This window comes from Mustela putorius, unplaced genomic scaffold (assembly GCF_011764305.1).
Source record: "Mustela putorius furo isolate JIRA1106 unplaced genomic scaffold, ASM1176430v1.1 tig00000242_pilon_pilon_pilon, whole genome shotgun sequence".
NCBI classification, from domain to species: Eukaryota; Metazoa; Chordata; class Mammalia; order Carnivora; family Mustelidae; genus Mustela; species Mustela putorius.
In genome coordinates this window covers 11,125,342-11,137,287 of record NW_025421325.1, presented here as the reverse complement: position 1 = coordinate 11,137,287, position 11,946 = coordinate 11,125,342, and the positions used below count along the sequence as shown (strand labels likewise).

The 11,946-nt window shown below is 43.1% G+C and overlaps 1 protein-coding gene across 1 annotated transcript in view; it reads left to right on the top strand.

Annotated features, from left to right (window-relative positions):
- The first annotated feature begins 1,881 nt into the window (after window positions 1-1,881).
- Window positions 1,882-11,946, top strand: part of EDNRA (endothelin receptor type A) — a 60,898-nt gene continuing 50,833 nt past the window's right edge. Inside the window, exons 1-2 of the mRNA XM_004758028.3 lie at window positions 1,882-2,263; window positions 6,226-6,705. Of these exons, the coding sequence (XP_004758085.1) occupies window positions 6,286-6,705 (420 nt within the window). The 5' untranslated portion in view covers window positions 1,882-2,263; window positions 6,226-6,285. The remainder of the gene's footprint in view (window positions 2,264-6,225; window positions 6,706-11,946) is intronic.

Here is an 11,946-nt window from a genome sequence, read left to right as displayed (position 1 = left end):
TTGAAATCAACATCTTAAGGCATGCAGAGGAGGAATTTTTTTTTAAAGATGTTATGCATTTGAGAGAGAGTATGTGTGCACATGTGCGAAGGGTGGGTAGTGGGGGGCACGTGTAGACAGGGGGAGAAGAAGAAACAGACTCCCTCCTGAGCAGGGAACTCAACCCAGGGCTCTATCCCAGGACGCTGAGATCATGACCTGAGCTACCCACCCAGGCACATCTGGAAGAGGAATTTTTAATAACTAGACCTGTGCCACATTAGGATGAGCTGTTCCCAGGATATAGGGGCCAATGGACATGTTCTACCAAAGACTAGATAAACTAATATGCTCAGTTATGCAAGTTGTGCAATGTCCAAGTGTGTCTGGTCACAGAGTGTGTAAGGACTAAGATCCAGCACTTCGTTCACATTCCAAGGTGTGAATCCTGGTGTAAAACTGCCTCTTCTGGAGAAAGCAATAACTTTTTCCTCCTTGGAAATATTGCTAGCTTGCCGAGCCGTGTGCTTTATTTTTCAACGCAAACTATGGCATTTATTTACTAAAGCTATTGGTTATCCAGGCTTACTAACTCTCTGTCATGGGAAAGCTGTAGATAGAGTAGATTAATACACAGGGTAATACCTAGTCCAGCCGGACTAGATGTCCACTAAAGCTCCACTCAATGGTGATATTCTGTGCACCTCTTTGATACTTTTATAAGACGCCCCCTAAAAATTCTTTGCACTCCTTGCATTGACAGGTGGAGGCAATAGCCCCTCACCTTTAACCTGGGATCAGTGACTGCTTCGTAATAGAATCCTGCAGAAGTGACACATACCAGTTTCCAGGCCCAGACCTTATAAAACTGGCAGCTTCCACTTCCTGACTCTTTGGACACTCCTTCTTGGAATAGAGCCACCATGCTCTGAGGAAGCCTACAAATCACTCTCTATAAGTCTCTTGCTAGGGAGACACACATGGAGAAAAACCAACAGTCATCATCAAGTGAGCAAACTCTCTTGGAAGTGGAGCCTCCAGCCCCAGCAAAGATGAGCTGTCCCAGCCAAGCCCTGCTCAGATTGCAGAAGGATGAGTAAAGTAAATGACTGCTGTTCTTTTTAGCTACTACCATTTTAGGGTGATTTTCTTTAGCTGCAATAGATAATCAGAAGTCTGTAATATAATGTTACCAGGGCTCCAAACTCACTTTTCCACAATATGTTTCACACCAGTAGTGCCTTAAAGGATTTTAAGGGAGAACTTTCTCTAAGGAGCCCTGAATTTATTCTCGTATGTCACAAGCGATGGCATTTGTCCCTCACCTCCTCTCCCACTCCCCAATTTAGGGTAAAACTCTCTATCATAGAAGGATGCTGAGACCCACCTTCTGCACTGTCTGCACACTGTTTGGATTTCTTGAGGAATCACAGGTTTCTCTAAGCCATGCACTGGCCCTTTTCACAGACTCTCCTGCCTTCCCCCCAGTGGTACGGAGCAGTGGGGAGCAGGCTTCTAGAGGTGAGACAGAAGCAAAACTTGACCCAGTCCAAGGTGTCCAAGGTGGCTCTTTAACTTGGGTTAAGCTTAAGGAGGGGGGTGGGGGCATAGAAGCCCAGCCAAGAGGCAAGGAATGCGGAGGAGACTCCCCACCCCCGCTTGGATCCTGGCTCTAGCCCTAGTCCTTTCCTCACGGATCAAATCTGTCTACACTTACTGTGAAGGGAATGGGTTTTTCAGCGAGGCCTTCCTCAGTTCTGAGTCTTGTCTGTAAAACGCTCCTCCTTCCATTGCCAAACCCCCTCCGTTTCGGGAAGGGAAGAGTTAAAAGACTTGCCCTTCAGGGCCTGGGAGGGGGCGGCAGCTTTGCGCTTTATTGTGGCAGCCGCGGGAGGGCTGGAAGGGTAGGACGTTCTTGGCGTCCCAAAGTGGAGGAGAAGGTCTGGGAGTGTTTCGAGGAGAAGGGGAGGACAGATCCGGAGGCGTGTTCCCCTGGAGTTCTCTTTTTCTTGCGAGCCTTCGCGCGCGCGCGCGCCTGCAGTCATCCCTTTGGTTTGGCGGTTGCGGACAGGAGGTGGAGAGACTCCGTCCCACACGGTGGCCAGAAGACCTCCCGGGAGAAGCCGTGCCCAGGAAGCGTCCGGAAGCCGAGGCCGCTGAGCTCTCGGGCCGCCGCGGCGCGGGAGCCGGGGGACAGCCACCACCTATCCTCGCCGGCTCGGCTCCCTCCCGCCCGGGTGCGGCGCGCGGACCGGGCAGCTGTCTGAGCCCGCCAAGCTCCACGGTCGGTGCAACTCTTTCCTCTCAGGGAGCCGGGGAGGTGGAGGTGGGGGGCGCCGCCTGGGTCCCTGGGCTGGGAGGAGAGGCGAGCCAGGCGCCTTTACGGCCGGCGCCCTGCGGCTTGGCGACCCTCCGCGCAGGGGCTGGCACCCACCTGCCCGAGGGCGCGCGGCGGGGCGGGCGCCTTCCCGGGGCGGGAGCGCTCCGAAAACGTTTGGGGGCGGGGGCACTGAGCGAAAGCCCCCAGCCTCCCCAGGCGGGATTCAGATTTTTAGAGGAAGATCAACGGTTCTCCCCAGGCTTGCGAGAAGTTTGTGGAACATCACGCCCTTGTCTGTTGGTGGCTCAAAAGCCTACTAGTGAAGTTTGCCTTTCTGACTTGCTTGCTTCTCCCCCCCCACACACCCCCGCATACCCGGGGTATGCCAAGGGTAGCCAAGGGCAGTCGGTGTGAGGGACTCATGTGTTTTGGAAAACCCCCAGTGCAGCTAGTTTGGAAACCTGCCTGCAGAGGTCTGGGCGTTTTGTTCTGTGCTCTCCTTTAAAGGGCACTTGTTGCGTTTCACGTGCAGAAAACAAGGGCTGTATCTAGATAATCAGCCTCTGTTTACACCATCCTAATGGAGTTCCCGGATAGAGTTGGCGGCGGAGGGTGTGGGGTGGGAGGCATATTAAAGTCAGGCGTCTTCAATAAGACCAGCTGCTAATTTATTACCGAGAGAGCAGAACCCACGGAAAACTAGTAAAAAGTTTCTGGTTTATTTGTTGGGGCTTGGGGTTTGGGTTTTTTTTTTTTTTTTCTTATCCTCCTGTAGATATTCAGGGCTTTCCCCCCACCACCTAGTACCCCCTCTGTGTTAAGTGTTAATTAATTGAGAAACACCTTGACAGTCATTTCAGTAAATTACCTGCTTTAAATTTATGCCATTTCAGTAAGATTGGAATTTCCAAATTACTAGTTGTATAGGTGAACTTTAATCCTGAGAATTCAAGGTGTTAAATGCTTACAGTGTCTGCTGAAGGATTCAGTCCTCTTCCTTGGAAATAGCTTTTTGGACTCCCACCAAATTCTTAGCCACCAAATAGGGGGCATGCCTATAAACCTTGGGCTGAACCTGGGATGCCTCACTAGAGAGCCAGGTCTGATTATGACTGAGGGTTGCAAGCACAGCGTAACTTGGATCCATAGAAAAAGGCTACAGATTCATTTTTGGAGGAACATGCATTTGAGAGGGTTTTTTTTTGTTTGGTTGGTTGGTTTTATGTTTTTCACCCAATAATAATATGATACCCACATATCTTTGCCAAGTATCCCTGAATTCTGCAGCTTAATACATGTAGAGAGCTGAGGGAGATGTCATCAGAAATGATGTGGTGGTGTCGTTGTTAGAGGTGGAAGGAAAGTGATTTCGGTGGTAGCTAGCTCACACCTTGGTAAGAACCCACAGCCGTGGCCTCCTTAGCTCCTGCATAATCAGCTGACCAAGCAAACCAGCATCATCTCAGACACTAGTGGTACCTTTCCTGAGTGTCATAATCACCCATGATAGCCAGGTCAGTTCACTAAATACTCTCCTAGTGGGTTCTACTGAGCAAAGAGCCACTCCATTTCCAGGAAAGGCCATCTCTCTCCCATATTTAAGGAAATTTTACTGAAGGGTCCATTCCAACTGGAAAAGTGGATTAGCCATCAAATAGCACAAGGTATTGAAGGATTTCTTTTCTCCCATATTTATGATCTAAAGAGAAGAATGACCATATGCTTTGTTCTTGGAGTCCTGGTCTCCACTGTGGAATGCAACTAGTGACTTTTTGTAGATCTATCAACAGTCAGTCAAATATTCACTCTAAACTGTAAAAAGCAGGAAACAACTGCAAACTACTTATAATTAAACAAAGCAAAGTGAGGCATTATCCCTGACCTGCCACTTCTTGGCCATGAAGCCTTACCTTCTTCAAGATTCACTTTCCTCACAATTAAAATGGGAATATTGCCCCTTCCTACTTAGAGTTGCAAAGCTCAAGTCAGACACATATATAATAAATTATTAATATACATACAAGGTGATTATTGTTTCAGGTTACTGGGAAAATCACAGGGAAAGGCAAAAGTATATGGTATTTGCACCTTGTACTTACCTCAGACCTTCTTTACAACCTGAATAAATCTTATTTCATTTTTATATTGTCTAAACCTAAGCTTTATTGATTTCCCAAGATAACAGTGAAAATTCCTAAGAGTCATTAGTACCAACCATAAATAGACCAAGAAAAAGGACACAGTTTTTAAAAAAATTAAATTATGACTGGGCCTAAAAATCATAGACACATGCCACTGCATTAATGAGCTTATGGGTCTTCATTTAAAGAACCATTAAAAGCTCACAGAGAAGAAAAATTACAAAATATTTAAATAGGAAGAACCATTTTTATTTACCTTTGATTACTGTGTTACCACCAACCCCCTCATTTTCCCCAGCATCCTTCCTAAAGGATTAAAGTAGAAACCTTGACTTTCTGAGCAAGAAGGACCACGTGCTCTCTGCAAGTCACTTATGCAGAAACCACAAATGATCTTCTGGAAACATGTAATCGCCCTCCGGAGTCTATTGCTTCATCAAAACTCTGGAGACTCTGTTGAAACATTATAGAGCTAAGAAGGCAAGAGAATGAGAGAGAGTGTGGGCTAGCGGTTAGGAACTTGGGGTCAGCATCACACTTACCTGCCTTATGATCAGCATTTCCACTGCCACCTGTGAACTTGACAAGATACTTTGCCCTTATGTGCCCCAGGTTCCCTGTGTTTGTAATGGAACTATGTATTGGCTTCACAGGAATATGGTTTGTGTTGTATGGCACCGTGCATGCCAAGTGCTCAATAGGTCTTATAAACGTAGCTATATAGGATGTTTAAAAGAGAGCCTGGGACAGATGTCCCTTGGAAAGCCAGATACTGTGCCTGACCTGAGAAAGCCATTACTCCCAGTTTCAGCCATTGGCAAATATTGTGATAATAATTTCTGCGGAATGGAAAAGAAAACATGGGGCCTGTCAGGTGGATTGTACCCATTGACCATCAAAATTTTCAATAAAATAAATATTTTTTCTTTACCAGTTATATAATTTTTAATCCAAACACAGATTGTTAAATGTATCAATGGTGTTCACCACCAGAGTTCTGATTTTATTTTTTTTTAAAGATTTTATTTATTTATTTGACAGAGAGAAATCACAAGTTGATGGAGAGGCAGGCAGAGAGAGAGGGAAGCAGGCTCCCTGCCGAGCAGAGAGCCCGATGTGGGACTCGATCCCAGGACCCTGAGATCATGACCTGAGCTGAAGGCAGCGACTTAACCCACTGAGCCACCCAGGCGCCCGCAGAGTTCTGATTTTAAAAGAGCATTTTATAACACTTAAATGGCTACCTATACTACATTTTATTCCCATGTCCATTATACCATGTGCAAAACAGAACACATTTTGCAATATTGAATTACAGACTTGGGCGATTTTTAGAGTTAATACCATGCAACTTCTACTTGGCAAATAATGCCTTTTCTCTTCATTAATAAGTAAAATTTTGTATCTCAACTCTTGAAGATTTTTGTAATTCAGGTTCTTATCAGCCTAGGTGTAATGGAGAAAAAAAGTAACTTTTTATCTACTAAAGGAAAAACCAGCATATCTTCATCCATATTATAATCTAGATACAAGGATAGCTGTGGATGGAGATGAGAGAGGGAAAGAGAGAAGGAAGCAGAGAGGCATAGAGAGAGAGCCATAATGGAGCTCTGCTCTTTTTTTTTTTTTTTCCCCCCTGCCATGGGATAACCTGACACAGATTATTTTATCTAATTACCAAAATATAAATATTTTTTTACTTGAAGTAGTAAATAATCAGTGACGGTAATTTTATTGGCAGCTGTATTTGGTAACCAAAATTATTTGTCCTCCTTTCTTTTCCAGGTGAAAAGTGAGGGTATAAAGGCAACACAGTAAGAGACTTTTCCTCAAATTTGCATAGTGATGGAAGCCTTTTGCCTCAAGGTGGCCTTTTGGGTAGCGCTGGTTGGATGTGTAATCAGTGACCATCCTGAGAGCTACAGCACAAACCTAAGCACGCCAGTGGATGACGTCACCATTTTTCATGGGACAGAACTCAACCTTCTGGTTACCACTCATCGACCCACTAATTTGGCCCTACCCAGCAATGGTTCAAAGCACAAGTATTGCCCACAGCAGACTAAGATTACTTCGGCTTTCAAATACATTAACACTGTGATATCTTGTACTATTTTCATCGTGGGAATGGTGGGGAATGCAACCCTGCTCAGGATCATTTACCAGAACAAGTGTATGAGGAATGGCCCCAACGCGCTGATAGCCAGCCTTGCCCTTGGAGACCTTATCTATGTGGTCATTGATCTCCCTATCAATGTGTATAAGGTAGGAACTAACCACAAATATATTTGCAGGTTTGAACATATGCTCTGATTCCACAGTAAGAGAGTTGCTGCTGACCTTTGGAATTTTAGTCTATGTTTTTGCTAAGTGATTTTCTGCAGCCTTCAAACTCGGTGGCATTTAAAAATTTTATGATTTGTGAAATGTTACACTTATTTGCTAACTTAATTGTAAACAAAATAGTATTTCTGGGGGGACTTTTCAAAGTCATGGTCTTTCATGAAGCAGGTTCTCATGGCAGCCCTGCACTTGCTGAGTGGTGGGTGATCTTGGGAAGCAGTGGGATTTTTCTGAGATTCAGTTTGCAGGGGGAGATCCGTGGAGCCCAAACAGTACTTCATTTTCCATTACCTTTTTAAGGTGCTGCCATTCAGCAGCCAGAAATCTACCGTATGTCTTGAAATGAAAAGTATATATTTTATTTTGATTGTCTGGATTGATATGGAAGGGCAGGCTGGTTTCCCTCGTTGATCTGGGTGACCTAGAGACAGCGGGGTCCACGGGATCACAGGCCAGTGCTAACCCTGTTTAACAGTCTCATTAAGCTGTTTCAAATAGGCACCAACTTACTGTCACCTCCTTTGTTCTTTGGTTTATGGAGTTTCCATTTAGGGAAGACCCACTGTGTGCCCACCCTTGAGCGAGGTAGTCAGGGTCCCAAAACCAATAAGATGAAGCTGGTGCTTCAGTAGGAGAGGAGGATATCTAGCCCACTGTCACTATGATCACCTCTCTTTAGGGACCAGTTAGTACCAAAACAAGCTAAAGCCAAAAAGAATTAGATAATTCGTCCTTTCTTTAGTGGTTGTGAAGGGAAATTGCTGCGAGAATCTAAACAACCTAAAATTCATGTTAAATCACGTGGTCTGTATCAGCCGTTATGGATGTCTTTATTCTAAGCCCAGGAGAAGTGCTTTCCTCAGCCTTTTTCTCTTCTGTGTAATTATCCATAAAAACAGTTATTCTGAGCCATAGTATTCAGCATGATGACTTTAAATGGCAAGTTTTGTTCGAAGACATGATAAATTTTAGGTAAGTCTCTCAGTTTCCAATAGATACACTTAAACGGTGGCAAAATTGTACTCGCCTCCCAGGAAAAACCATGAAGTGCTAACAATAAGCTGAAAATAATAATTATAACCTCGAATGTTACAAATAAGAAACATTTCAGAAGTTCTCCAATATACTGTTTGCAACATTGGGGAAATTAGACAACTAATTATTTTTTAAAAATATACCATCCCTTTTCACAGAATAGCATGAAAACATATGTTTTCTATTTGAACTTAAAATGGGATTTTAGAACTGAACTATGATGCAAAACTTAAAATGTGCAATTAACTTCAAATGTTTAGCACATGCTATAGAACTTTAATTTTTTTAAGTTATTAATTTTATCTTTATAAAATATTATGTATAAACACTTGACTTTCTCATAACATCTTTCTTCAATAATAGATTTTAAATGTTTATATGACTCTTAGTCAAAATTTTACTCTAGCAGTCACATTGTAGAGTATTAAATATTGAGTATTCATACTTACACACGAGTTAACCAACCCATCAAGTCCCAGGAGAGTAATTAACTATCTTCAAATGAACTATTCCCATTTGACCATTAGCAAAGAAGCTCTTTGGAAAATCAATGTCTGCAACTGGTGGGAAGGAGACTTGCTTATCTCTTTGAGGTGTTACCTGCCAATCACCAGACAAAACGGCATTTCTGTTCCATAGCAACATTGGAAGTCAGATCATCTGTTTATGTCCAATTGGTGAAAATTCAAATAAAACTTTGTTTTACATTCAAATAACAATGGATAATAATTTATACGTTCTCATTTGACCATATGGGTCTTCCCACTTGGGAATCCAAGACTTTATATACCTTATGTGTTTTTATATCACAGGAGTACATTTGTGTAGTTCCTGTTTTAAAAACTCATGTAATGAGTCATTTAACCAACATTCATTTTAGAAAATAAAACTTTGGGGTTAATATATATATATATATATATATATATATACATACAGTTTAGTTATTTTAATCTTCTTCCAAAGGAAAAGAAGAAAACATTTGAGTAAGCTAAAAAGCCTCACAATATTGAGGGGTTATTTGTCCTTTATTCTGTCAGCCCTCTTCTCTAGGTTAGGAGACCATAAGATGTTGCAGTTTCCCCAAATTCTGCCCAGGAGAGTTAAGAGAAATCCTTCCAATTGATTTGGAAGGATCATGCCTTTTGTCCGCACCTGCCTCCTGCTGTAAGAGTCTGATGCTTGAGGGTCTCACATACCAGACCTGACCATGGCAGGCTGCCCTGTGTTGCAGGACAAAGTAGCAGCTGTCCATCTCACTTTACCATTTTGTTTAGTACTGAGTGGCTCCTGACGGTCTGTGAGAGTGGCAGAGGGGCTCATTCTACACCTGATTTCCAGAAGTTTTCCTAATTGATCTATCTTCAGAGTTTCTTTCCTCCAGCCTATACTGGTCTTCACTTCTACTTATTGAGCATCGCTTTAATAAAAAACACCCAGGAGCTGGCGTGTTTAGTAGTCAAGATCCTCCCTCCTCTGACCACATTTCACGTGTTTCTTACCGGCTCCCGGCAGGCATACACAGCTCTGGTCAAAATGCCATCGTAAATGTCATTCCTAGAGAGGGTAGATCTAGTCTCTGATGGTTGCTGCTGAAGCATTTATAGATCCTAAATTGAAAAAATGAGTCTGGAGTTAAATATGTTGCAGAGAGAAGAAATAAGCCAAAAAGTAGGGAGCAACTCCTCTGGCTGTGGCTTATACTTGTGCACACAGACATGCTACCTGGTGATAAAATCAGACAGTCCAAGACAATAAATGTAAAGCAGAAGGCACCAAAGAAGCCAAATAAATGCCAGTTTCCTTCTTGGTTTTTGAGCACACAAGGGCCTTGCAAATGGCAATGTTAAAGAAAAATTATTACTCAGTTTATCCAAGGATTACTGTAACTTTTTTTTTAAGATTTTATTTATTTGCTTGATAGAGATCCCAAGTAGGGAGAGAGGCAGGCAGAGAGAGAGAGGAGGATGCCGACTTCCCTGCTGAGCAGAGAGCCTGATGCGGGACTCCATCCCAGGACCCTGAGGTCATGACCTGAGCCGAAGACAGAGGCTTAACCCACTGAGCCACCCAGGCGCCCCTAACTTTTAATTGTACAAAAAAGAGAATATCAATAATTACAAGAGAAGACTGACAAAACAGGAGAGAGGAAGGGAAGGAAGTTACAAGCCCTTTCAGATATCTACCCTGCTAACCTAAACTGATGATGGATTTGAATTGTCAAGAATTTACATTATCTGGGGGCGCCTGGGTGGCTCAGTGGGTTAAAGCCTCTGCCTTCAGCTCAGGTCATGATCCCAGGGTCCTGGGATTGAGCCCCACGTCGGGCTCTCTGCTCAGCGGGGAGCCTGCTTCCCCTCTCTCTCTGCCTGCCTCTCTGTCTGTCAAGTAAATAAGTAAAATCTTTAAAAAAAAAAAAAAAAGAATTTACATTATCTGATAAGTGCATTTTGAAGAATGCACAAACTTAGCCAGTAAATTAATCTGTTATGTAAATTGTTTACATTCTTTACAATGGCAAAACAAGTAAAACATTGTATCTGTGTTTAGGGTCACAAATAACCTCCCAACTACAAAATGCCGATATAGGTCGGAAGTACAGAATCTGATCATTGTACTCTTTAATGATTCCATGAGATGATGTTTACGCCTGAGGTGTTGTCTACAGGGAGGCGGTTTATAATTTTGAATAGATTGGAAACTTTGCAAATGATTTGTGTGCACGGGTAAGCCAAGGTTGGGCATCACGTGCTTTCAGGATAACAGCTCACCCATACGTGCACACAGATAAGCCTATATAAACTGCTGTACCTCAGCCCATTCAGTAGAAACAGGAATGTGGGGAAATACATGCATGACAGAAGTAGATCAGAGGGGATTAGAATGGTGGCCAAGGGAAGAGGTAAGAAGTTGAGTCCTATGTAGAGTAGAATTGCTAACATGTGTCGCTGGGAGTTGAAATCAGTGCTGTCCTAGATAATCTTTGTAGGTGAATAATGTCTCCATTCAGAATGGGAGGTAAAAGCAGATTTGTGAGGACAAGCTAACCAGCCTGTGACAGAATCCCATAACTGATTGTCGGTTACTAATTTGGTCCACTCTAAGCATCTACCTCTTATTGAGAACAACAATGAAAATAAACAAAGACAATTTCTGTTTGAAATTATCAAGAATATTTTGCAATGGAAAATCGAGACTCAATCCCTTACTCTGGCAGCGGATCTGAGCAATGTGGAAACCAGAGACGTTCACTTGGAGTCAGTTATCTCCGTGTTCACACAGCCTTTGACATCTTGTGCAACTGGAATCTGGCCTGTTGTTGGGACAGCCATACCAAAGCTGTTTCCTGACACATCAGATCACCAAGGCAACTTCTGCCTCAAAGTTAAATGGCCACAACTTACAAATTGTGTGTCTCCAGTGTAATAGTTGTTCAGTAAGTGCTTATTGGTATGATTTGAATTGATGAGGATTTTTATTGTTAAAACTCACTTCTAATTCGATTTCTTTGAGATTTTTACGTTACATTATTCATGCTGCTGCTCCTGCTGGTGATAATTTTTCGGAGGGAACCTCTGTTCTTGTACAAGACCTGTACATCCTATTCCAAATTGATTGAATTACCCATCAAATTATTGCAGATGTGATAATGGTGATGTTTCCCTTTTACTCAGCATCAAATAAAAACAGATCTTTCTCATGTACTCCAGTAATAGCACTATAATCATATAATCATAAGATTAGGGCACCTGGGTGGCTTAGTGGGTTAAAGCCTCTGCCTTCGGCTCAGGTCATGATCCCAGAGTCCTGGGATCGAGCCCCACATTGGGATCTCCGCTTAGCAGGGAGCCTGCTTCCCCCGCTCTCTCTCTGCCTGCCTCTCTGCCTGCTTGTGATATCTCTCTGTCAAATAAATAAATAAAAATCTTAAAAAAAATCATAAGATTAGGAATAAAAATTGTATTCCTTAAATTTTGCGAAAGAAAAGTGTGTCCCTTAACCAAGATCTCTGCCCCTTGTTGGTGCATTGCGTCCCAGCTAATGTTTCCTCTGGGGTAGTTCTGACCCTGACTTCCCTCTCGGGGACTCCTCTGCACACTTTCCTCTACCTCCATTTACCTCAGCTAGCCT